At 31.8% G+C, this 25,468-nt stretch overlaps 1 protein-coding gene across 1 annotated transcript in view; it reads right to left on the reverse strand.

Annotated features, from left to right (window-relative positions):
- Positions 1-359: 359 nt before the first annotated feature.
- LOC134687670 (protein bark beetle-like) overlaps positions 360-25,468 on the reverse strand; it is a 28,124-nt gene continuing 3,015 nt past the window's right edge. Inside the window, exons 4-15 of the mRNA XM_063548131.1 lie at positions 24,886-25,233; positions 23,990-24,243; positions 20,841-21,135; positions 18,622-20,132; positions 18,125-18,362; positions 16,896-17,639; positions 13,615-16,143; positions 12,256-12,928; positions 11,374-11,546; positions 6,147-6,241; positions 5,424-5,631; positions 360-4,075 (exon numbers count right to left, since the gene is read on the reverse strand). Of these exons, the coding sequence (XP_063404201.1) occupies positions 1,908-4,075; positions 5,424-5,631; positions 6,147-6,241; positions 11,374-11,546; positions 12,256-12,928; positions 13,615-16,143; positions 16,896-17,639; positions 18,125-18,362; positions 18,622-20,132; positions 20,841-21,135; positions 23,990-24,243; positions 24,886-25,233 (9,236 nt within the window). The 3' untranslated portion in view covers positions 360-1,907. The remainder of the gene's footprint in view (positions 4,076-5,423; positions 5,632-6,146; positions 6,242-11,373; positions 11,547-12,255; positions 12,929-13,614; positions 16,144-16,895; positions 17,640-18,124; positions 18,363-18,621; positions 20,133-20,840; positions 21,136-23,989; positions 24,244-24,885; positions 25,234-25,468) is intronic.

Here is a 25,468-nt window from a genome sequence, read left to right on the forward strand (position 1 = left end):
TCTATAGACAACCTTCTATAATACTTGAAATGAGGCGTCTCAACACAAAATAGACTACTCTACTTTCAATAATTACTGAATCAAAACAAACAGAAAGGGAAAAAAACATATACTCTTCATGCCTCCTGGCAGAATGAAATATATTTGGTAGAAGGGTGAAGTAATTTTATTTTCAATGACTTTAAAGGGAAATGTTTTGGCCTCAATAAAAATAAATCTTTAGACTTACAGTATGTCCGTAACATGTGTTACCGTAGTGCTTGCTAGGCAAGATAGGAAACACAACGTTTTTTTGTTGTTGTAATTATCAAAATTTATCATCATATTCTATCCACAAATCTATAATCTGTATAAAAAACTATACAGAATTTCAAACAGTAATTAAAAATCAAATTAAAACATTATGGCACTAATGGAAAATACATAAGTAAAATGTTTAATATTTATGATATTTACTTTTTCACAACCTGTATGTACAATAGTCAATAGGATTCATTTAAGAATGTACCTAAGAAAATGATATGGAGTTCTTTTTATGGAATTGATATGTTATGCAATTATTATTGTTGATATGTTCAGTGATTTTATATTACTATCAAAATATAAAATTTACAAAAGTAAATACAGGAATATAGCTTATATGTAAATTAAACAACTTTTTTTTCTCCAGAAACATCCTTTCTTTTAGTTCTAAGATAATATTTCTTAGCAATGGTTAAGCTAGTTAATTTAGTATTATTATTTTGAAGGAAGATATGATATTATACCTAAAAATAAATTTTAATATAAAATTTGCTTGTTGATAAAGCAACCAAAAAAATAACAAAAACAGTCAAGTTTCAAATGAAATGTCAGTTGCCCCCTCCTACTCTTCTGATTATAAATTATTTCCTTTTTTTTACAAAATATTATCTTAAATTTGTTTGTTTATAGTGTAATTCAAAAAAAGACAAGAGGATCCTGGAATTCACAACCATTAATTATATAATTTCAAATGTATATTATGATCATTGCATTCCCTGATAATTCATCCTAGTGTAAAAAGCAAATTCATAATTCATTACAAATACACGTATATGTAATATATAAAATGCTAAATCAAAATGGAATACAACAAGTTTTGTCAACTATTTCTTAATATAAAAACAGATAAAATGGCATTAGTGAATATAAAAATATGTCTGCATAGATCTACTAAGCTTTAAACACACAATATATTGATTAACTAAGAATCAATAAGTCATGAACAAATTTAAGCAGACAAAAAAAAATAATCTTGGGTTCAAATACTTTTAGAAAAGAGAATACGTTCTTCTGAATATGAAGAAGCAGGAAAATACTTCAAAATCTCCAGTAAAATTTGAAAATTCTGATTAAATGTGTAATTCTTAATATAACACCAAATGAAAAAAATAATTAATAAAGTATATAAACAATTCATCTAAATCAATTTATATGTAAAAATATAATGGTTAGTTAAGTATAATATTCCCTTCACATATTATTTGAAAGCACAGTATTTGCACACTTGCCCTACTTGAAAACCCTATCATATAAAAACACCATCAAAGTCTCATTTTGCTTTAAAACTAATTTCTAATTAAACTGTTATTAACCTTGTACAAAGCATTCAATGTGCTGAGTCACCACAGTGTGGTATCTAACACATTCACAAAATCCAATTTACAAGTAGAAATTGTCATGTTACTATATCTTAATGTCTCGAAATAAATAACAAAAAGCACTAACAATTACTTTGAGCAAAAATAAAATGTCAATCTAAGTACAGGCAACTTAATGTCTATTATTTTATTTGTGCAATCAATATAGAAATGTCTATTTTAGATTTTTTTCCAATATAATTCAATTCAAAAACTCATTTATAACAAGATGAAACACAACCTCCTTTAAATTTCTGTCTCTACAGACTGATGTTGCTGCTGGGGTTGGTTCTGAAGATGAAGTACACCATCATGTATGTTGTCCTGGCTACCATTATATCTTGGTGCACCTCTGCCACCATGGTGCAAATGATCTCTACTACCTCTATATTCCTGCAGGTCTTCTCTGCTACCATGGTAACGTGGGAGATCTTGGCTTTCATTATAGCTTGGTGGACCATTGTTGTCATGGTAGTGATCAAGATTTTCCCTGCTTCCATGGTAACCACTTATGTTATCCCTGCTTCCATATGGAAGATTTCCTTTACTTCCATACCTATCTTCCCTATTTCTTGGTGTTTCTGCAATATTTTCCCTACTTCTACCGAATTGAGTTGCTGGACTGGCTAAATTCTCCCTACTGCCAGTGTATTGGTATGATGGTGCAGAAATGTTTTCCCTACTTCCTGAGTATGGATATCCCTTATCTGTAATATTTTCTCTACTCCTATTTAGACTCTTACTTGGTGTTGCAAGATCTTCCCTACTTCCATACCGATATCTTGGATCAGCAGTATTTTCTCTCCTTCCACTGTATGGATAACCCTGATCTGGTATATTTTCCCTGCTTCTGTTGATATTAGTTGGAGTAGCCAGATCTTCTCGACTGCCACCATGATAGTATCCAGGGGAAGGCAAGTTATCCCTACTATGATGATGACTACCATAGTCAATACTTGAGTAACTATCCTTCATGTAATCCATATTCTGTAGGTTATCACTGGCTAGAGATGGTGGATTAGAAGTTGTTGGCTTTGACAAGTCATTCATGGGTATTTGAATATTAAGTTGTTTCTGATAAGGTTTTTTGGACAGATCTTCATGACTTCCAATGTATGCTTGATTATTATGACCAGATTCATATGAAGAATTATTGATACTATCATCATCACTATCTTCACTAGCACTGGTTTCTCGTAACTTATCTGCCAACCAATCAGGTTTCTTGTGAGCAAAATTAAGATTTTCACGGCTTAAATGAAGAGGAGCAGGGACGTTTCTATCATCTTTTGATCCTGTATAGTCACTAACACCGCTGACAATACTGTTTCTTGTTGATCTTGGGCGTGGGACTGGTCTGGGTTTCTTTGGTGATACATCTGGAGAAGATTTATATGTGTGACCATCTAATGGAGGTGGAGGAGTAGGAGGATTATCAGGCTGAAGAAAACTTGTCAATGATTTAGACCTATCAATGCTTGGTGTGTGTTCATTTGCATATACATTATCCATAGAAGGCAATTTTTGCATACAGTTGATTTCATTATTAATCTGTGAAAACTTTGTTGGATGAAATTTGACTGTTTCAGCTTCAGTTTCTGATGTAACGTCATCAAACTCATTGGTGGAGTAGCCGTCAAATGTGTCATCAGTCATGGTGTCAAGATGATCATTGCCATGTTTTAACAACTTCCTGTCAAGCGAGGATCCAGGAGAATCCAATGGTTTTTTCAAGTATGCATTCTTCCTATCTGACAGCTCTGCTAGCCTAGGGTTTTCCATTTTGTTAGGTAAGCGTCTACCAAGTCCAGCCCTTGTTGGTCCGCCAAGTCTTGGTGAATGACCGAGGCTATCTTTAGAACCATATCTGTCATCCAGACGTTCTCTCGATCTTGAAACACCACTAGGGATATCAAGCCTATCTCTTGATCCAGTAAATGTATGGTCATTTCTCATTTTGTCACGGTTGTCAATAACATCTTCCAGATATTCACGAGATCTATGAATATTTCTGTGCATTTCATCTTTCCTCTCATCTATACCAATACCACCAAGTGTAACAGATTCATCCGAATCGTAAATTTTATGCTTTGATGATCCCATAGAACTAGAGTATTTACCGGATGATGATCTATCATCATAGTGTTGTGCACGTTTCCTTGGAGATCCATCTGTCAACATACTAATATTTGACCTTGTTCGTAAGGTCATCCTACTGTTGTGAAGTGATGATTTACTGTATGATGATCTTATTGAAGCAGCTCGTTCAAATCTTTCATCCTTCCTACGTCTAGACTTGATATACCACATGATGATTAGGATGATGACAATAATGAGACCAGTACCAAAGACACCAGCTGATATTCCAATAGCCATTGCTAGGATATCTGAACCAGGAGCAACTATGTAGGGATCTGCAAATATTCAAAAATGTACACAATTATAAAATGCATATGTGCAGAGTTGATATTTCTAGACAAAATGAAATCAAGAATGACACCAAATAAATTTATTAATGAAATTTGAAAAACAAATATGCTCATGTATGTTAGTATAAACAGAATAAATTAATAAAATATAATAGTTATGGTTAGGCCTTAACTCGTTGTGATATGTTTTATTTTAATTTACTCTCAAATATATCAAAACGCTGTCCATTATGTTTGTCAATGTCAAAAGCCAGATAAAGTATATTGTTAATGAAATAATTGCAGCAATGAGTGAAATAATATAAAGAAGTATGAAATCAGTGAAAACAGTGAAGTAAAGACACTGATATTAGAATTTAGTATCTCTTAAGGGTATTTTTATCAACCTTGATTAGCTATAAAACCCTTGCTGGGTTGCCAAAAGGAGTGTAGAATAAGGCTAGCTATAAAGCCCTTGCTGGGTTGCCAAAAGAAGTGTAGAATAAGGCTAGCTATAAAGCCCTTGCTGGGTTGCCAAAAGGAGTGTAGAATAAGGCTAGCTATAAAGCCCTTGCTGGGTTGACAAAAGGAGTGTAGAATAAGGCTAGCTATAAAGCCCTTGCTGGGTTGACAAAAGGAGTGTAGAATAAGGCTAGCTATAAAGCCCTTGCTTGGTTGACAAATAGAGTGTAAACTAAGGTGATTTCATATCAGGTTAAATGCTTTGAGATTGTTTGCAGTAACTAAATGTGTGTTTCCTTTGTGTATTGACAGTATAAAGCTCATTACTATAACTATAAGCTTACTTTTAATACACAAAGGAAAAACCATTCCTGTGTAAAATGGTGGTCAAGGTGCCAATATTTTTCTAGGATCCTTGTATATATTCTATATGAACACATTGACAAATTTTCTCTCTGACTTGCAGTAGCCTAATTTGGAACCTTAAAAATCCAGACAATACATTATTAATGTATGTGCCTGTCCCAAGTCAGGAGCCTGTAATTCAGTGGTTGTCGTTTGTTTATGTGTTACATATTTGATTTTTCTTTCATTTTTTTACATAAATAAGGCCGTTAGTTTTCTCGTTTGAATTGTTTTACATTGTCTTATCAGGGCCTTTTATAGCTGACTATGCGGTATGGGCTTTGCTAGTTGTTGAAGGCCGTACAGTGACCTATAGTTGTTAATGTCTGTGTCATTTTGGTCTTTTGTGGATAGTTGTCTCATTGGCAATCATACCACATCTTCTTTTTTCAAATAAAGTGTGAAGTACAAAATGTGACTTAAAGTATCGCTTCCTTTCATTGACCTTTGACAATATTTAAGTTATACCACTGTAAATAAATAATACCTCTTTCACAAATGAATGGGAGTAGCTTCCTGTGACAATCTTGCTGTGCAACGATATAAGTGTCCTGCAATGAGCTGCAGTATCCTTTAGAAACCTCAGAATATACCCATACTGTTAGGTCATCAACATACACATTCTCACTCAATCTCAGTAAATATTGGAGAAAGTTCTCTTTATCTTTTGAATCTGCAAGATAGCCTCCAGCTGCCTGTAAAAAAAGTTTGATTTACATTAAAGTGCTAGCAAATAGTTAATATCATTGCAAAGATACATGACTTACTATACATTAAAATATGCTAGAAAATAACCTTTAAACAGAATTCATGTGTTATATTTTATTTGCAATTTCTGTAGGCAAAACTATTTTTGTATGTAGCTTCAAATGCTCAGTTTTCTTTTTCAATAGAGAATGAGGTGTGCTAAAGGTGTCATTTGGCCTTAAAATGAAGCATTACAAAATCATGTGAATTGTGTGTTAAAATAATTGATATGGGTATATATGAAATTAAACAGTAAAGTGTCTGTTAAATTATGAATACTTGCTTAGACTTTTCTACAGACAGAACTAGACAATGTGTATAATATATTACAAACAATCTTACTATTATGACTAATTTCCTTAAAAGAGGCAACTAACTAAACTAGCACCACATTTTAAGTGTAAAAAATATGTACTGTTATAAAGAGGAGAGATTGTTTTGGGAAATGAACATTGTAACTTACTTTACAGAATATAATGGCATCATAGTAAGGCAAGGATGCTCCCATGTATCTGTAACATCTCTGGTCATTTAATCTCCATCCAGGTGGACATTTACCTAAAAATATATCATACAACTTATAGATATACTGTAGAAACATTTATTTTCCGTGGGGTTAAAATTTTGTGTTTCTGTCTCTATATAAGATTTCATGGGGATTTTATTTCATGTTTTTTTTTTAAATGGAGTGATATTAAATGTAGGTTAAATTTTCGTAAGGATTTTGATTTTATACATATATTCTTTCCACAAAATAAACGAACTTAAATCCTACAAGAAAATTTCTGCTTATATAGATTTAGCATGTACATATAAAATTATTATTTTTAAATTTGAATGTCTATTTGATGAGCAATAAATACCACTGTTAAAGAAATATTTCTCCTGACTTAAAGATTTACCATTTGATAAAAAAATCTGTGATTGCAAGGAGTAACTTGCTTATTCACAATCTTTACTGTTCCTACACCAAATAAAATTAGTTTTAGTCATTTAAAGTTTTTTGACAGTGTTAACAAAACACAAGATTTTGGTGTTAAGTTTTGAATATATTACTGTGGATTCATTATTATTCGTTGGATACCAATTTTCGTGGATTTTGTGGGTACAGGTTAACCCCGAAATTAAATGTTCAGCGAATAACAAATTTTCTATAGGCGTTTATGCAGACCTTTGTCAAAACCACAAAACTAAATATCCATGAACATACAAGTTTTACTTAATCCACGAAAATTGGTACCCACGAAAATAAATGAATCTACAGTACCCAACATGCTTATTGTTCTAAACAGCATGTTGATTGTTCATTTCGATTTATGTGATCAGATATTGTCTTCCTTAATACACAATAAGAACTGACAAATCCTTAAAGAAGTACAATGAACACCATTTGAAATACCTGAAAGACTTTTAACCAATTAAGAACCTCTGAAGACAAAGGAAAATTTGGGATTTTCTCCTTGAATTGAAGATCCCATTGGTGGCTTTTGGCTGTCTTTGGTTGTTGTCTCTTTGACACATTCCCCATTTCCATTCTCAATTTTACGTTTATTATTGTATCTTTTGGATATAATAAAACCATTCTTTTTTTTTTTTTTATCTAAAATCTGATTTATTGCTGTTATAATTAATACCATGTCTACAGCATTTGACAGGGCATCCCTGAAGCGTTAGTTTTACTGAACAAACAGGGAGATTGTTCAGTAAATTAATAATAATAATAAATGGTTAGATTTACATGTTACAATATTGTGTATACAGATTATACAGATTACTACAGATATTATTTTCCGGAAGAAAATACATTCGTGAACCGCTTTGACTCTGTATATATGCTAGTTGACCTGGTCATGACCTATTGATCAAGGATTACACGATGGAGTTTGTTATATATTAATTATGTAGGTGAACATACTTGTTTGCGAATTGAAGTACATTATATAAGTATATTTATTTATGAGTATGTGATATATTAAATGAAGGATGCGTCAAGGATAGTAGGGGTTTAATCTTTATCACTGATCATGATCATGACGAAGTCCACAACACGTGCTTTTAAGATTAAATAATATAGAGACACATGTATTGCTGAATAAATTAGCATATAGCATATATGCCAGAATAATAATTATATGTACAAGCTTATTTCTTTCAAAATTTTACCATGCTTACCACCTGAAAGTGTCGAAATATTAAATCTTTTTTGAACAGGGCATACACATCAAAATTTGTAGTTTTATAATTTGAACTGTGAGTGCACTTGTGGATAGAAAATGTAATGAGTGTCACCAACAGATTTATATCATAATAATTGATATCACAGATTTTATATCCTATAATGAGATTTCTGTAGTTAAGGATATGATGACCTATTTTAACTTTATTTGATAGTATTTTGATCTTTTCCCAAAAAGTTTTAAAGAAACGACATTCTAGGAAAAAATGTTTATAATCTTCTGTTACATTACACAAGTCGCATTTACTGTCTTCTTTTATCTTCCATTGAAAAAGCAGTTGTTTGCAAGGAAGGATATGATGCAGCAATTTCCATTTAAATATTTTTAATCTGTTATCTTTTAAATAAGTAAATATAAAGTTTAGCATTGATTTAATTGGGATTAACGAATCTAAATTTAGGACATGTTTCAATTTAAAGAAACCTGGAGGCGTGTCTTCATTTCCACTATTAATGTGTGTGTATATCTGTTTTGTTTCCATTACTTGTAAAATTATTATCTTATTTTTTTCTTTTGTATTAATGCAAAGGTTAAGTTTATTTTTTACTTTTGATTTTATTGATTTTTCTGATTTAAGTACCTTGAGCCATTCATTTGGTATAGCATATTTAAGTTTTGAAATTTCAAACATTAAATTGGATTTTGAGGATATTTTATTAGATATTATTTCTTGAGAGATATTACCATTTTGGTCTATTATATCGTTAACATATATAATACCTTCTTTTATCCAATTTATAAAAACTAAACACTTTCCTTGAAATTTTATCAGTTTGTTTCCCCATAAGATTTGTTGTCTAATGTTTTTAAAATTCATATTGAGTTTGGTATTATTTAAATTTTGTACTTTGAACCAAGACTTTACAATTTCTAAGTAGAATTTTGGTAAAGTTTTATGTAGGTTTTTTATTGAGTAAATGTTGTCTAGATTCATGTAAAGTAGCATGAAATTAGCACCAAATTTATTAAAGTAAAATGTCGGAATTACTTTCCAGTTAGCAAAATCATCTGCAGTAAGTCTTTTTATCCATGCTATTTGTAGTGCAGTTATATAATTGTCTATATCTGTCATCTTAAGCCCTCCCTCAGTAGTATTTTTGCTAAGGGTGGTTCGTTTGACCTTTTCTCGTTTACCATCCCATATAAAATTGTAGATAAAAGTTTTAAACTGTTGAATAAATTCATGTGGTAGGTTTGTGACTGAAGCTAAATATGTAAGGTTAGGTATAAGAAGAGATTTTACAACTGTTATTTTACCTATCATTGTAAGATTTCTTTTTTTCCAATTACTTATTAATTTGTCACATTTCTGTATTATTTTTTCAGTATTCAGCTTGTCACATTCAGCTCGATCTGTTCCAAAATAAACTCCTAGACTTTTTATTGGTCCTTTATTCCATGCTATATTTTCAAACTTATCTTTACAATGTTTTAATTTTCCTAACCAAATGCCCTCAGTTTTTGATCTATTTAATTTTAAACCTGATAGCATTCCAAAGATTTCAATAATATTAAGAGTGTGACATACTTCATCTTTTGATTTTAGAAAAAGTGTTGTGTCGTCAGCTAATTGAGAAATCTTTAAACTGTGTGTTTTAGTATCTAGCTTAATTTGAAAACCTTTGATGTTGTTGTCTTGTCTTATTCTGCAGGACAAAATTTCTACAGCAATAACAAAAATCAGGGAACTTAACGGACAGTCTTGTCTAATACCGTGTTTAATGTTATATGGTGATGAGACCCACCCATTGTTTAACATACAACCGGTTATGTCTTTGTACAGAGTTTTAACCCATTTGATAAAAGGATTTGGAAGGCCGAATTTCTTGAGTGCTTCATACATAAATGGCCATTCCAATGAGTCAAAGGCCTTGGAAAAATCTATGAAGAGCAATGCTCCTTCAATATTAAAGTATTCTGCATGGTCTATTATGTCTTGAATTTGATGAATGTTGAAACCTATATACCTATTTTTTATGTAACCATTTTGGTCACTATTGATGATTTTAGTTAGAATTGGTTTAAGATGTTGTGCTAAGGAATATGCCATAAGCTTTGTATCAACATTGAGTAAAGTAATTGGTCTATAGTTGTCTAAAAGAAATGGGTTTCCCTTTTTATATAATAAAGAGACTACTCCTATTTTTTGTAGTGTGCTCATTTCTTCCTTTTGATAGCATGTGTTAAAAACTTTAACAACAATTTCTTTTAAATTTGTCCAGAAGTTTCTATAAAATTCTACACTGATCCCGTCGATGCCCGGTGATTTATTTAATTTCATAAATTTAATAGCTTCTGTACATTCTTTTATGGTAAGCTCCCCTTCTAGATTTTGAGTTTCCTCATGAGAAAGAGTTTTATCTATTTTTGTTTCTGTTATATATTTTTTTTTTTCATTTTCATTAGGATTTGTACTTTTATATAAATTTTTATAGAAGTTTTTTTCTAACTTTAAAATTTCAGATGAATCTGTTATAATTTCTCCTTTTTCATTCGTAAGTGCAGAAATATTTTTATGAGTTTGTCTGGATTTTTCAAGGCCTATAAAAATTTTTGTGTTTTTTCTCCTTCTTCTGTCCATTTTACACGTGATCTACCTGAGCTTCCTTTATGTAAAGGTTCTCTAGTTTTTTCTCAGCATTGTTTATTCTATATTGAACATTATTATCCTGTAAGTTTTCTACATTTTCGTTCAATTTTTTTAATGACAGTTCTAATTCAATTATTTCATTTTTATTTTCAGCTTGTTTTTGCCTACAGTATTTAATGGTTATGTCTCTTACTTCAGCTTTAAAAACGTCCCACTTAACTCGAGGATCTACAGCCGTAGTAAGTATTTTTTGTTTGTAAGTTTGAATTAAGTTATTAATGATATTTTGATATTTTGTGTCGTTCAATGTACTGTTATTAATTTTAAAGAAACCTCGGCCTCTGCTGTGTGCTTTTAATGAAATTGCCTGATGATCAGTGTAAGAAATAGCAGCGGGTCTAATATCTGCTGCTGTAATATGTGGTCTTATATCGGAGCTAATAAGAAAATAATCTATTCTGCTTGCTTTGTTAAAGTTATTTTCCTTCTCCAGGTGAACTGTCTTTTGTTTGGGTTAATTTCTCTCCATATATCAACTAACTTGTGTTTTTTTATTAATTGTTTCAAACTATTTACAGGTTTATTAAATTTTTGTGTACTTGTACTTTTTCTGTCGTTTTCCGTCAGACTTTCATTTCTATCCCTTTCAAGTATTAAAATGCCTAATCTATTATTTTCAATTAAGTTGTTTATTTTTTTGAAGAATAAAACCATTCTTTGTACAGTAATTATTTGTGAAAGGAATACATGCATAACTTCGATCATCACTCAATAAAGTTAATGCATGATAGAAAGATGGAAATTTAAGTTTTTTTTAATTTTAACAACATTTATTTCAAGTAATGAAATAGAATGAATCTTACCATCAATAAGGGATACATTAGTGACTTTTATTGGCAGATAGTTGACAGTAATCAAAGACTGATTGTCACGGTTATCCCATATTCTACCCAACACAAAGTTTGGTCTCTCTGATCCCCACCAGTTTTCTCTGGCATCGATTGGTTTACTCTGAACAGGAATACCATTGATGAATCTGTAACAATTCATATAATTTTCTGTATTTTAACATACAAAACCTTGCTGTATTTCAGTTAAAAATACACAATGTTTAACAATATATAAAAAAGATGTGGTATGATTGCCAATGAGACAACTATCCACAAAAGACCAAAATGACACAAACATTAACAACTATAGGTCACCGTATCGCCTTCAACAATGAGCAAAGCCCATAAGTCAACTTATAGAAGGTGTTTTTTGTTTGAAACATTTTTGTAACGATATGTTTAATAAAGGACACAGCATTCACTTCAATATTTCTTCTAATATTACAAATGATTAATCTGGTTGTGTTACAAAAAAGATTTTAATTCATGTAAATTTATGACAACTGATTTACTGTTTGAAATAATACATTTCTCTATTGTATTTAAGATTTCTACATCAGAAGATGAAGAGCCTTGAGCTTGATTATTCAGTAACTTTGAGAATTCATTTACATAGTTTTATTAAGTGTTGTTCCAATAGTACTTGTGTATGTTTTTGTGCAATCATCCCCTGTAATTTAATTACTCCATTTTTAAAGATTAAATCATGAAAAAAACTTTGAAGACATCACAGTCACATCATAAAATGATGTCTCTGAGCTGATGGACCAAAACTTTTATCTTATCAAAAAACATAAAAAATTAAAGTATTTGCGGCACTCATGAGAATCTTACTTGATAAGGATGATTACTTACTGTATAATAGGATTAGTCTCCAGTTCAAAGTCACACTGAGGATTTTTAAGGTAGTTTGTGTTTATCATTGGATGTCCACTTCCAACTTTAATTGCTGATCTTTTTAGAGCTGTGACGTTGTTGTTGGATAGCATATTAGCATAAAACCTCTGTAGAGCATCCGTGTCAGCTTTGTTGAATATTCTCAGTATATAATGACCAACGTTACTTTCAATGATGTTAAAAGTAAAGTTTGTTCCAACATTCTGTATGTGAACAACATCACGGAAGTCACCAGCTGAATAGTTAAAGATATGATTTTCATATATATAGAACTGCTGGAAATGATGTCCACTTATGTTCAGAGCCTCACCATTCGTACCATAGGAAAACACATTGTTGGTGATATTAGCCTGAAGATGACTGGCATAACTGTGTGCGTTGGCATGTATATACATACCACCTTTGTTTTTATTTACAAGACTATGCTGGAAGTTCAGTGTAATTGTGTTTTGAATATTGAAGTCAATAACAGGTGGTGAGGTCAGATTTAAAATGGCGAGACCATTTCCTTCAATCCAACAACGGTCAAAGTAAATTGAAGGGTTAACTTCTCCTATATTCTGATAATGAATGGCACCATCCTCATTATTCTTCAACACTATGTCCTCAAATCTGTGAGATGTTGTACTGTCTGAAATAGAGAAAAAGTGAATATTGATTGTCCTTTCTCTTGAATATATATCTTTAGTACATTGACACCTTATAGAAATAAAATTAATAGAATTTTTTTTTTTATCATAACTATCACAGATTTACAATTTGTAACATTGCCAAAGGTTTCAGAATATACCAGCAGCATATATCACATGCTTATTAAGGCAAATAATTTGAAATGAATACAATTATTATTATTTTAAAGTACTCCATGTTGGGTTTGATTTTTTAAGGGGAAATGTTAAATTCTTAAAGACTATACATTTATTTCTAAAATCACTATCTAAAAAGTTTTGGTATCAATCGGTAGAAAAAAAATGTACTCTAAATTTCTCAGTCAATCTAAACCATTTTTAATGATCAAGATAATATATGGCTTCCAATTTGAACTGTTAAATTTATAATTACAGTAATATAAAATTTCTGCAGCAAACTGGTTTCTAGTAAATTTTTGTCTGTATATATTGTTTCTTGTTTTTTTTATCAAGACGTTTCTTACTAAGAGATGAAACTATTGATAAATCTGAACATAATACCAATGTTGGAATGTACATGTCTAAGTGCAAGGAAAAAATTGATTTTGTCTAAATAGCCCATTAGGAAACATTCTATATGGTAACTTATAATGACTAAAACAAATTATCACTATGGTCAAAGACTTACCTGGATAATTTATCTGTTTCAATGGTGATGTAACAATCTCTGCTACAAAGCCATAGTGTTCATGAGCTGATGATGCATGTATATGGACAGATATTGAGTTTGATGTGGCCAGATATCTTTTGGATATATCAGCCTCTGTACTATTAGCTGTCAATTCTGTTATCAATGAATCTGTTGTCACTGCTTTACCATCAAATATCTCAATAACATTTCGATAAAAGTCATCTTGATACAAATTAAATTGTAAAAGTCGAAATGATACTAAGCGTACACTTTTACTGCTTTCTATGACCTTGACACAACTGTGTTCATACTGAGAATATTTATAATAGACTATAACTCTGTTCTCTAGGTGTATTTCTTTTTCCATACGACAGATATCTATCAGTCCATTCATGTAATAAGGAACAGTATTGATTATCAATGGAGTAAATGAAGATGTTTCGTCATCACTAGATTCTCCATTTAACATCAGCACATTGATTCCAGTCCCCAGATTTCCAGAAGCATTAACGTTCGTCACTTCTAGTTCATATCTTGGTGAGACAAGGTCAATACCATTCCACACACAGCGGGTAATGTTGATATTCTCCAGGACAGGAGTGACATATGTAGACTGAATGGCCCCTACCTTTTCACCATGTAACATTCCTGCTCCATCAATGTCTACATACTCTAACTTTGACCTCTGATCTTCTGGTACTACTTGAACTTCTGTGATTTCGTAATTTTTTGGTGCAAACCTTATGTTCCCCCAATACTCCTGTGTATTGTCTAACGTCCTCTCTCCACATCTTATGAAAGTGTAATTTGAGGCTTGTATACACTTCTGTATGTCATAATTTATTCTTTTCATGCAATGACTCAGTGAAGGTTCATCTCCACGACAGTAATATGAATATGTCCAAAACTCCTTAATGAAATACATTGGTTTACCATACACAAAATAGTCATAAAGATGAGTAAATCTAACGTCAACATTTACAGTTTCAAGTCCAAGTTCACGACAAACCACTTCAGCTGTTTTCTTGTTGAATTTACTATCACACATAAGTGTCCATGAGCCTGTTGTAGTATTTTTAAGTTGTAAGAACCCCTGATTGGCTGGAATAGTCCCATTACTATCTCTTATTAACCTCGTGTCACTGCTAGATGTTGTGTGTGGTGTAGATCGCTTGCCTCTACAATTATTGCCAGTACCGATACTGGTTTTCGTGGCAGGCTTAAACTTAATCCTGGAGTAAACAGAACCTCTGGCAATCAGTTGTCCTAATACTAGTATTCCAACGTTTGGTTCAAAATGTAACTCAGTTCCAGGTGGAATAATAAGTTTTGAATCAGGCATGATTGTGAGATCTGATACAACTCTAATTGGTGTGGATTGTGAAGGCAGTGATAAATCTCTATTACTGATTCGGCCACCTAACCTTTGATAATCTAAATCTGGATTCTCTTGACTCCCAGAAGCAATAGCATTGTCATTGATAATATCTGCAGCAGTAAGATGAGGGAAGTAATCTGCAATCACGTAATTATTCCAGTCGTCAAAGTCAAATATCTTATTCCTGATACTGTACTGTACCCCTGTTCCCCACCAGTTCTCTTTTACATTCAATGTGTTTTCAACTAAAAGTGAGTAAATTCCAGCTACCATTTCAAACTGAAGTAAAGGATTTGTAAAAATATTTCTGTTGAAAGTGATATTCTGAACTCCTCTGATGGCTACAGCATAGGTCACTGGGTTACTGGACGACACACATGTGTAGTCAGAACTAGGTTGATTATCTGCAATGCTATTCACATAAAATTTTCCAACTCCTAAATCGAAATATTCAGAATGACTAGTCATATCTAATTCTACAACATATTTTCCTATGTTTCGATGGAAAATATTATTGTAAACAGTTAGATCTTTTTCCATACCACCAATGTAAACCAGTCCGCGGAGACATGCATTATTTTCGAACCTTGAATTCATAATGGTAACATTAGCATAATATCCATTGACTGTGAAAACCGATTGTTGATTGTTTTGAAAGCGGCAATCTTTAACAAATACAGAGTGATATTTTCTTTCAACTATATCGTTCACTCTCGGCAACTCAATGTCAAATCCTCCATATCTATTCCACCTGATCTCAGAGTCATCAAACATCCACTGCCAGACATTATTTGCAAAATCAACATGATTGTGATCGGCAATAATTCCTTTTCCATTTCTGTGAAATTTACACCTCTCCATTTTGTACTTTATAACACCTAGTCTCTCTGGAGTTGTCATCTCCTCAGGTGTAGGTATCAGCCGATCATGATATTTAGTTAAGCTGGGTATATACATGGCTTCCTCTACATTGTCATAAACATTGACCATTTCAAATCGTAGCTCTTCTTCCTTAATACGATGGAAAATTTCTAATTTTTCATTTGATGGATTATTATAATGCTTGGTAAGAATTCCTTGTTTATTTTCCTTTATTGTACAGTTGTACAAATGGATCTGTGAGTATGGTGGATTAAATGGGTACCGTACTGAAAAAAATATAAGAGTTATGCTTACAGTATTTAAATATATAAATACAATGCTATCCACAGATAGTCAAAATTTAGTAAATTACATTTTAGATGTCATATTTGTGACAGTAATATATTTGTTTAATATGATGTTGTTACATGTATGTTTTCAATATAAAGTCATCATCATTTACTCGAAACATTTATCCATGTATCATCTACTCAGCTCTTGAATAAATATTCGTTCAATATTTGCAGAGCTGTGCAGATATTTTTTGGTGAGTATTTGCTGTAAATGGTCTTGAAAGGTTCGTATTTTATCAAGCAGATGGTTGTTTTTTTTTAATTATGTATATACATGATATATCTTGAAACTGATAATCCTTTTATTCTCTTAATTAAAGTGTTTTTCTTGAATCAAAACATTATTTTTTTACAATGTAAACATGTATAACGCAATTTTATCCAAAGAGCAAATAAAGAGCAGTTCAACACCATGGTGTGTATCATGTTAGAACATTTTTCACCATGGTGATTTCAGATTAAATAGGTAGATTATATTTTTTTTTTATAATAGAATGCTTAATATAGTGTATTGAATAGTAAAGTGCTAGAATTTTCATTTAATTTTTAAAATGCAATTTCATTTCTTTAACATAAGAGTTTAAAGCATAAATGTCATGAATGTGTTTTTCCAAAGCATATTAAATAATTGTACAATGTATGATATCAAATAGTGAAATAAATAATAATAACCAAACAATCCTTACCTGAATGTGCTGCAAATGCTAATCTTCCTGACAATACTCCTCTCACCTTGACAGCAATGGTCAGATAATTTGATGTGGAGATCAAAGGAAAGTCTACAAGGTCTTTTTCTATCTCCCAACGTTTAGTGTTGGTTGTTATCCCAGCTTTATTTGAGTCATATATTGTCACCTTTTCTACAGCTGTCATTGGATTGTAGTCTAGTAGCTGTAGAGTTGTTCTGTAACGATCAGAAACATAGATCTGCATCATGTATGTATAATCAACAGTCTGGAGTCCTGGTTTAGTAACAATAAAAGCCATAGAATCATCTCCTAAACTGTAATTTGGAGTCCCTCCTAAATCTACTGTAAGACTTGGTTCAATGAAGTTTCTTACACTAAGGGCTTGATACTCAGTAAAAAATGGATCGTAAACAAATCCACTTTTCTCATTATTGTTCATTGTAGCATATTTAATATCAAGAAAGGGTGATCTTGTCAAAAATCCATGGCCTAGATTATTGTCAAACATACAGTGTTCAAACAAGTTCTCTGTATGGGGATGACTATACTTTACATTGACACCATCAGATACAGAGTGTCTCACGATAAGTCCAGTTATCTTTAGATAATTATAGTCAATTGTTAGCCCTGGCGTGTACTTCATGTCATCTGCATCTAACAACCCTGCATGTTCTATAATTACATGACGTATTTGTGTAGGTTCTGGCATACTTCCTTTAGGGACAGCTGGTAAAGTGACACCTACAAAACATGGAAAAAAAGGTCAGCTAAAATAAATTATGTGTAAATCTATACTTTATTTCCTATACAACTTCAAACAGGCCGTTTTTATTTATTAATTACTGATATATGAAAAAAAGAAGGAAGAAATAAAGTTATTTTAACTTTCTGGCTTTTTTTAAAATGTTTTTTTCTCACTTGAAACTGTTGAAAATCAGTTTGGAAATCTCCCTATTTCCAAAAATACCATTACTTACTTTCCAAAATTGATAGATTTGTCACAAAAAATTACTCAGGAGCTAACAGCCTTCTATTTAATGAGCAAGAAATTGTTTCTCCTAGGGTTTACAATGGTTAATAGAAACAACTAATTAATGTGTAAACGACATAAAATGACAAACATTTTCCAATGATTTTCTTATGTTTGGTGTTGGGTTTTTTTCAACAACAATGTGACCATTTTGTGAAGCAAACTTAATTTGTCCTGCAAGAAATATTATTCATACCAGTCCAAGTAGGTGGCTGACATCTCAGGTAAACAATTTCTTCCACATTACAGTAGTTGAATTCTCCATATTTCTCTGATTCACACTTGGTTAAATCTGTATCAAGAAAATTGCACTGCACTCTACTCATCATGACTGTATCACTAGATGATACTTTCTGTTTAGCTTCACCATGTGCTGGGTCATAGGTCAAACCCAGTTGTAAACATACAACAGCTGAATTCTCCTCTGTCCATCCCTGTGAATACGTAAGTAATTAAATGGAAGTTCAAAATCAAAATATATTTAAAAGTATTTAACATTCAACAAGTTCTTAAAACATTGAATGGTATAAGCATCTGAGGGACTTTTTTTTTTAACAAAAGTTGAAGCAAGCAAACTAATTATGACTCACAATCACTGGAGTTCAATTTCATTTGTACAGCAGTGTAATGTAAATCTTATCACTTACCTGTGAAGAATTAAAACGAGGATAAAAACAGAAATTAAATACATACCCTGTTGCACACAGTTCCCCATGTATTATTGAACATTTCCACTTCAAGTCGACCTTCATATTCATCTTTCCCATCTACTAATCGTACAGTTGCTGTCCTGTTTTCTATGGCAACTTCATCTGGATCCTTCCACAATGTGAATTTTACAGGGGTAATAGCTTGGATTCCATCTGCTTTTAATCTACCATGAACGACCATGCCAATGGAATTCTCAAATTCAAGTATTGTGTTTGGCTTAAGTTCAAGAGTTGCTCCTGGTATTATAAATATATCCTTATCCACATGATAGCGTGTGTTTGGCTGAGCAGTAAATCCAGGTGTATCTAGTACCCCTCCAATCTTATTACCTCGATTAAACACCCAGCGGTATTTAGGAATGTCATGTGTGGTTTGTTGTGTATACAACCATTGTTCACGCAGGACGGGAAAATATTCTATATTAGCTAAATTGTACCTATCATCTTTATCAAATATACGTGAATGTACAAATTCATGGACTTTGTCATCTGTAAGGGGACCCCACCAGTTGTAATTACCATCTAAGGTGATAGATGGATCAACCAAATGAGTGGCTATATCTCGGATGGAATTGGGATTGTAAATATAATTTCTTTGAACAAAAATATTACTTGAAGAGACAATTATTGGAGCATTCGCTCTATTTCTTGGGTTCAAATAAATAGATGTATCTTTAATATAGTTGCCAAACACTTTGTTGAACTTAAAGTCTATCCTTTGATATGGACTATTCTGTGTTAGTCTCATATTGATAGCATATCTTCCGTCATTATCGGTAAAAGTATTTTCATATATTTTATAGTCTACCCTATATTTAGAATACCATTTACTAATCAATAGATCGTAAGTATTGTCAATTCTAACCGCTCCTAATGAATGCTTAGAGAAGGTATTGTTTGTGATCAGACCAACTGTATTTATAACTGGTGACATCAGTATCCCATGTCTTGCATTTCCAGTGAAATTATTGAAGGCTAGTGTGAAATTAGTTTCTGGTCTGTTTCCTTCAATTGTCACATTACAGGATAAATACTCCACTCCCTCATCTTTATTGTAAAAGAAAGAAGTAGTATTTATAAGAAATTCACCACCACGACAATAATTTCCCACTCTAACAGCAGTCCATTCATTTTCTGTAAACTCTGATCTAGCTATTTCAAGTTTTAGGAAATGCTCAAATCTTGTGTTATTCAACATTATATATTCCGTTATTAATCCATAACCGTCATTTGATAATATTTTAGAATTATTAACCAGCTGGTATCCCCCTGCATAAGATATATTTACACCACACCTAGCATTGTTCTCTATCATTGTATTATTGATTGCGATTTCTCCAGCTCCTTGGTAGATCCTAATACCAGCCCCATATTGATTACCAGACACGACTGAGGAGTTGACGGCTACTTTACATCTCATATCTTGAACATTTAATCCATATCCTGTGTTGTTACTGGCGCTAGAGTTTATAAATCTTAATTCTTCATCAAGTCCTATTGAATAAACAATCAAAAAATTCTCATTATTGTAAATAATTGTAAAGATAAATATTTATACAGTTAAGGTGGTACCTAACATTACAGGGAGATAACTCTGTAAAATCACCTAAACGTTTTAATTACGTTGGGTTGTTTTAGGGAATATTAGGCTTCTCAATGATTAAAATTGGTGTTTGGCAAACTCTATATCAACAATGTAATTTTTCTGATTAATTGGTTGATTCAAATTTTTTGAAATTTTTATGTTTTTTTCAAAGGGTCAGAGTAAATACTTTGTCAAATTTTTATGAAAATTAAGTGAAGGTTTTGGGTACCACCTTAATTCAAATTTTGTACATCTCAGGGGGACTAAATATGCTTCATTTTCAATCAAAAAAAGCTTTTGCAGGTAAATGATTTATAGGATGAATTACTGAGTATTCTTTTACTTTCTTGTGTACCATTTGTCGTAGATTGTAGAAAATTTCCATATCATGGACATTTGATTTTGTGGATTACCATAGTCAGCATACAAGTCTTTACAGATTTTTACAAATGTGTATGAAAATTGAATAATGTTGAATACACAGTACTTAGTCATCAACTTTTTGTTCAAAAGTGTAGAAATAACATTTGCCCTGTCACCATAACCAACCCAAAAAGGCTGAAAACGATAAATTTGACTTTATGGGTCCATACTTTCAATATGCATTAACAACTTACCTTCGTCAGACCAAAACTGCAGCAGAAATCTGAGACAATACGGGAATGTTTTACATCTTTGTTCCCTACTATTCAATGGTTTTGGTGGTAGTTGGTATTGCATATTTACCACAATCCTGTTAGACTTAGATGTGATGGATTGTGGAAAGCTTCCATTGGTCACTTTAAATGTTGCTATAAGATTTTTGTCTGATTTATAGTTATCATACACTTTCATGGTGGCTGAAACTGTAGGGTCCCGCTCCATCAATAAAAAGTGGACAGTTACTCTTTGATTAGGTACTGTATTATATTCCTGTAAAATATAAATTGAACCAGATGCTCCGCAGGGCGTAGCTTTATACGACCGCAGAGGTTGAACCCTGAACAGTTGGGGCAACTATGGACACAACATTCAAGCTGGATTCCGCTCTAAATTTGGATTGTGATTAAATAGTTGACACAGCATAGGTTTCTGACACAGAATGAATGTATTCAAATGAACTTAAAATTTTTGTTTTCTCTTAAAGCAATTCACTATGCTGTTGAATATTAATCCTCTCAAAAAAATGTTTGAAGAAATTTTCTTTTTATTTATGAAATTTCAAATGAGAAAAATTTAACCCAATTTTTTATTCACATCCCCCTTTCCCTTATTCCAAAACTAATTTCAATTAAAATATTCTAATGGAGTTTGCAACAATTACTACTCATTTAAATACATCATAAAATATTAAGATGTAAAAAAACTGCTTGTTATCACTGAATGGTAAAGATTATTTAAATTTATCAGTTGGTAGTAAAAAGTGAATATACATTGTATATTGTATATAACAAAGATTTAAGTTGATTCTGGACAAAGAAAGATAACTCCAATTAAAAAAAATTCTTGCAGATATTTCTTGCTTACTATACTGGACAAAGAAAGATAACTCTTAATTAAAAAAAAATTTGCTATTTCACAATATTGTGAAATTAGATATTTCTTGCCATTGCACAATACTGTGCAATTGAAAAGACTTGCTATTGCACAATACTTAATATAATAATTTTAGATCCTGATTTGGACCAACTTGAAAACTGGGCCCATAATCAAAAATCTAAGTACATGTTTAGATTCAGCATATCAAAGAGGCCCAAGAATTCAATTTTTGTTAAAATCAAACTTAGTTTAATTTTGGACCCTTTGCACTTTAATTTAGACCAATTTTACAACTGGACCAAAAATTAAGAATCTACATACACAGTTAGATTTGGCATATCAAAGAACCCCAATTATTCAATTTTTGATGAAATCAAACAATGTTTAATTTTGGACCCCGATTTGGGCCAACTTGAAAACTGGGCCAATAATCAAGAATCTAAGTACATTTTTAGATTCAGCATATCACAGAACCCCAAGGTTTCAATTTTTGTTAAAATCAAACTAAGTTTAATTTTGGACCCTTTGGACCTTAATGTAGACCAATTTGAAAACGGGACCAAAAATTAAGAATCTACATACACAGTTAGATTCGGCATATTAAAGAACCCCAATCATTCAATTTTGATGAAATCAAACAAAGTTTAATTTTGGACCCTTTGGGCCCCTTTTTCCTTAACTGTTGGGACCAAAACTTCCAAAATCAATACCAACCTTCCTTTTATAGTCATAAACCTTGTGTTTAAATTTCATAGATTTCTATTTACTTATACTAACGCTATGGTGCAAAAACCAAGAAAAATGCTTATTTGGGTCCCTTTTTGGCCCATAATTCCTAAACTGTTGGGACCGAAACTCCCAAAATCAATACCAACCTTCCTTTTGTGGTCATAAACATTGGGTTTAAATTTCATTGATTTCTATTTACTTTAACTAAAGTTATTGTGCGAAAACCAAGAATAATGCTTATTTGGGCCCTTTTTTGGCCCCTAATTCCTAAACTGTTGAAAATAAAACTCCTAAAATCAATCCCAACCTTTATTTTGTGGTTATAAACCTTGTGTCAAAATTTCATAGATTTCTATTTACTTAAACTAAAGTTATAGTGCGAAAACCAAGAAAATGCTTATTTGGGCCCTTTTTGGCCCCTAATTCCTAAAATGTTGGGACCAAAACTCCCAAAATCAATACCAGCCTTCCTTTTATGATCATAAACCTTGTGTTAAAATTTCATAGATTTCTATTCACTTTTACTAAAGTTAGAGTGCGAAAACTAAAAGTATTCGGACGACGACGACGCCAACGTGATAGCAATATACGACGAAAATTTTTTCAAAATTTGCGGTCGTATAAAAATGCAAACACTAGCATATATCCCCTGCTTTACTAATCTGATCATGATTGAATTTATGTTGAAAGTCTTTAAGATAAACATTTTACACCAAGTTTCACATAAACTTAACCCTATCAATCCTAATAGATGATGTCAATGTCAGATTTGCCCTGCCAGACAAACATGTACACTTTAAAATCATTTCATACACCAAATATAATTGCCAATTGCTTATACTTTATATCTTAAAAATCTTATGCACTGCACATTTTATTTTTCTGCACTCTCACAAACCATCCAAATTGATTATAACAGCAAAACAAAACTGGCCAGGAAAAAGAATTTCCTTTATAATTTCCTTAAATTGAATTGTTAAGAATTTGTCCAGTTTTTGTTAATGTCTTTCAGTTTTGAAAACCTACCCTTATACAATTATGAAGTCTTTAATAAATATGTCTGAGTTTTGGAAACATGCCCTTGTACAATCATACAACTATGAAGTTTTTATAAATATGCCTTTGAGTTTGGGAAACCATGTCTTTGAGTTTTGGAAAACTGCCCTTGTACAATTATACAACTATGATGTCTTTTATAAATATGTATTTGAGTTTTGGCAACCTGACCTGCCCTTGTACAATCATACAACTTTGATGTCTTTTGAGTTTTGAAAACCACGTCTTCCAGTTTTTGAAACCGGCCCTTGTACAATTATACAACTATGATGTCTTTTATAAATATGTATTTGAGTTTTGGCAACCATGACCTGCCCTTGTACAATCATACAACTTTGATGTCTTTTATAAATATGTCTTTGAGTTTTGAAAACCATGTCTTTGAGTTTTTGAAACCGGCCCTTGTACAATTATACAATTATGAAGTCTTTTATAAATATGCCTTTGAGTTTTGTAAACTTACCCTTGTACAGTCATAGCTATCAAATGGTTTATTTCCACTTGTATCTATGATGTTTTCATACACAAAGAATGGGTAGTTAGGTGCTGATGGTACAGCTGCTCTACAAAAAGAACCAGATGAGGGATACTTGAGCTCCCAGTCGTAAATGGTATAATTTTTCATATACATCTTGACACCATCTCCCCAGTTATTGTTTGCATCTGTTTCATTGATCAGTACTCTGCCAATAGCTGTCTCTATGTATATACCATAACCTACAAAGGAAAAGGATTTCATGTTAATACCCGTCTCTGCAAAATAAGCAGATCTCATATTAACTCTAGATTTATGTCAACTCTAGATTTATGTCTCTGTTATTATAACAATCAGTAGAATAAAACAATTTCAAAGTTTAAATTATAAAAAAACACTTAAATCTACAAAAAAACTATCACTGACATTTTTTGTAACTGTCATTTTTGTAGATTATTGGTTAATAAGGAAAGCTACTGCTAATAGAGTTCTAGATTTCATTGTTTTGACATTGCTACACAGAAAGTTCAGATTATGTATTAGAGAAGACACCAACTAATCTGTTAACCGATACACTTCTATCAAGGTTGTCAAAACTCCTATCAAAGTTGTCAATCCTTTTTTAATTGTTTAATAACTGACACACTGAAATCAGGTATTTCTTACATTGCATTGAATTAAGATAATTATATACCATAGGTTATTCTGATTTCATCAAATACCATTTGTTTTATAACTTCTGTTTCAACTTGAAAAGAACTATCAAGAACATTTGGTTTTCAAATGATATGCCTTAAGTTTGTAGTTTTGCTTTTCTAATAAGATCAACTTGACTAGGTGATTTGTCATAACAAGAAATGTGTAGTATGTGTAAAAGTATATACCTCTGTTATGTGAAACTGTGCTGTTAGCAATATGTATTGGACCAATGATTTCAGTCATGTTGATGCCATCATATGCTCCATGTGTCACTGTTATGTTGTTCATCAGTGGTACATAGGGACTAGCACTAATAGATGCCCTGCCATGATTAAATCCATCCCCTCTGTAGACGTCCCTTCCAGCATAAGAGATGTCTAAGAATTCCAGCCATGTTAGAGTTTTGTTGTAGTACAGATTGCCAAACTTTTGTGGTTGTACTGTCACATTATAGAATTCTAAACCTCTCCAATTAGACGTTGCTAAATCATCTCTTAGACCAGCACACTGAAATCCAATAAGTTGTTGACCATCTGGAAAAAAAACATGTCTTCATTATCGGTTGAATTCGTTAGTTACTTTCATTATTGAAATAAGTTTAATCAGGACTGATTTGTATGCTAAAAAAACAGCACAAACACACAACAAATAGCTAAATGTCAGCATCTAGTATGAAATTCGAAATAAAACAAATTAAATTTTTTTTATTGCATTTACTTTAAAGACATTTTATGCTTTAAGATCTAGAGGAATCCATGAAACAAATAA

The sequence above is a fragment of the Mytilus trossulus genome, chromosome 1 (genome assembly GCF_036588685.1).
Source record: "Mytilus trossulus isolate FHL-02 chromosome 1, PNRI_Mtr1.1.1.hap1, whole genome shotgun sequence".
Taxonomy (NCBI): Eukaryota; Metazoa; Mollusca; class Bivalvia; order Mytilida; family Mytilidae; genus Mytilus; species Mytilus trossulus.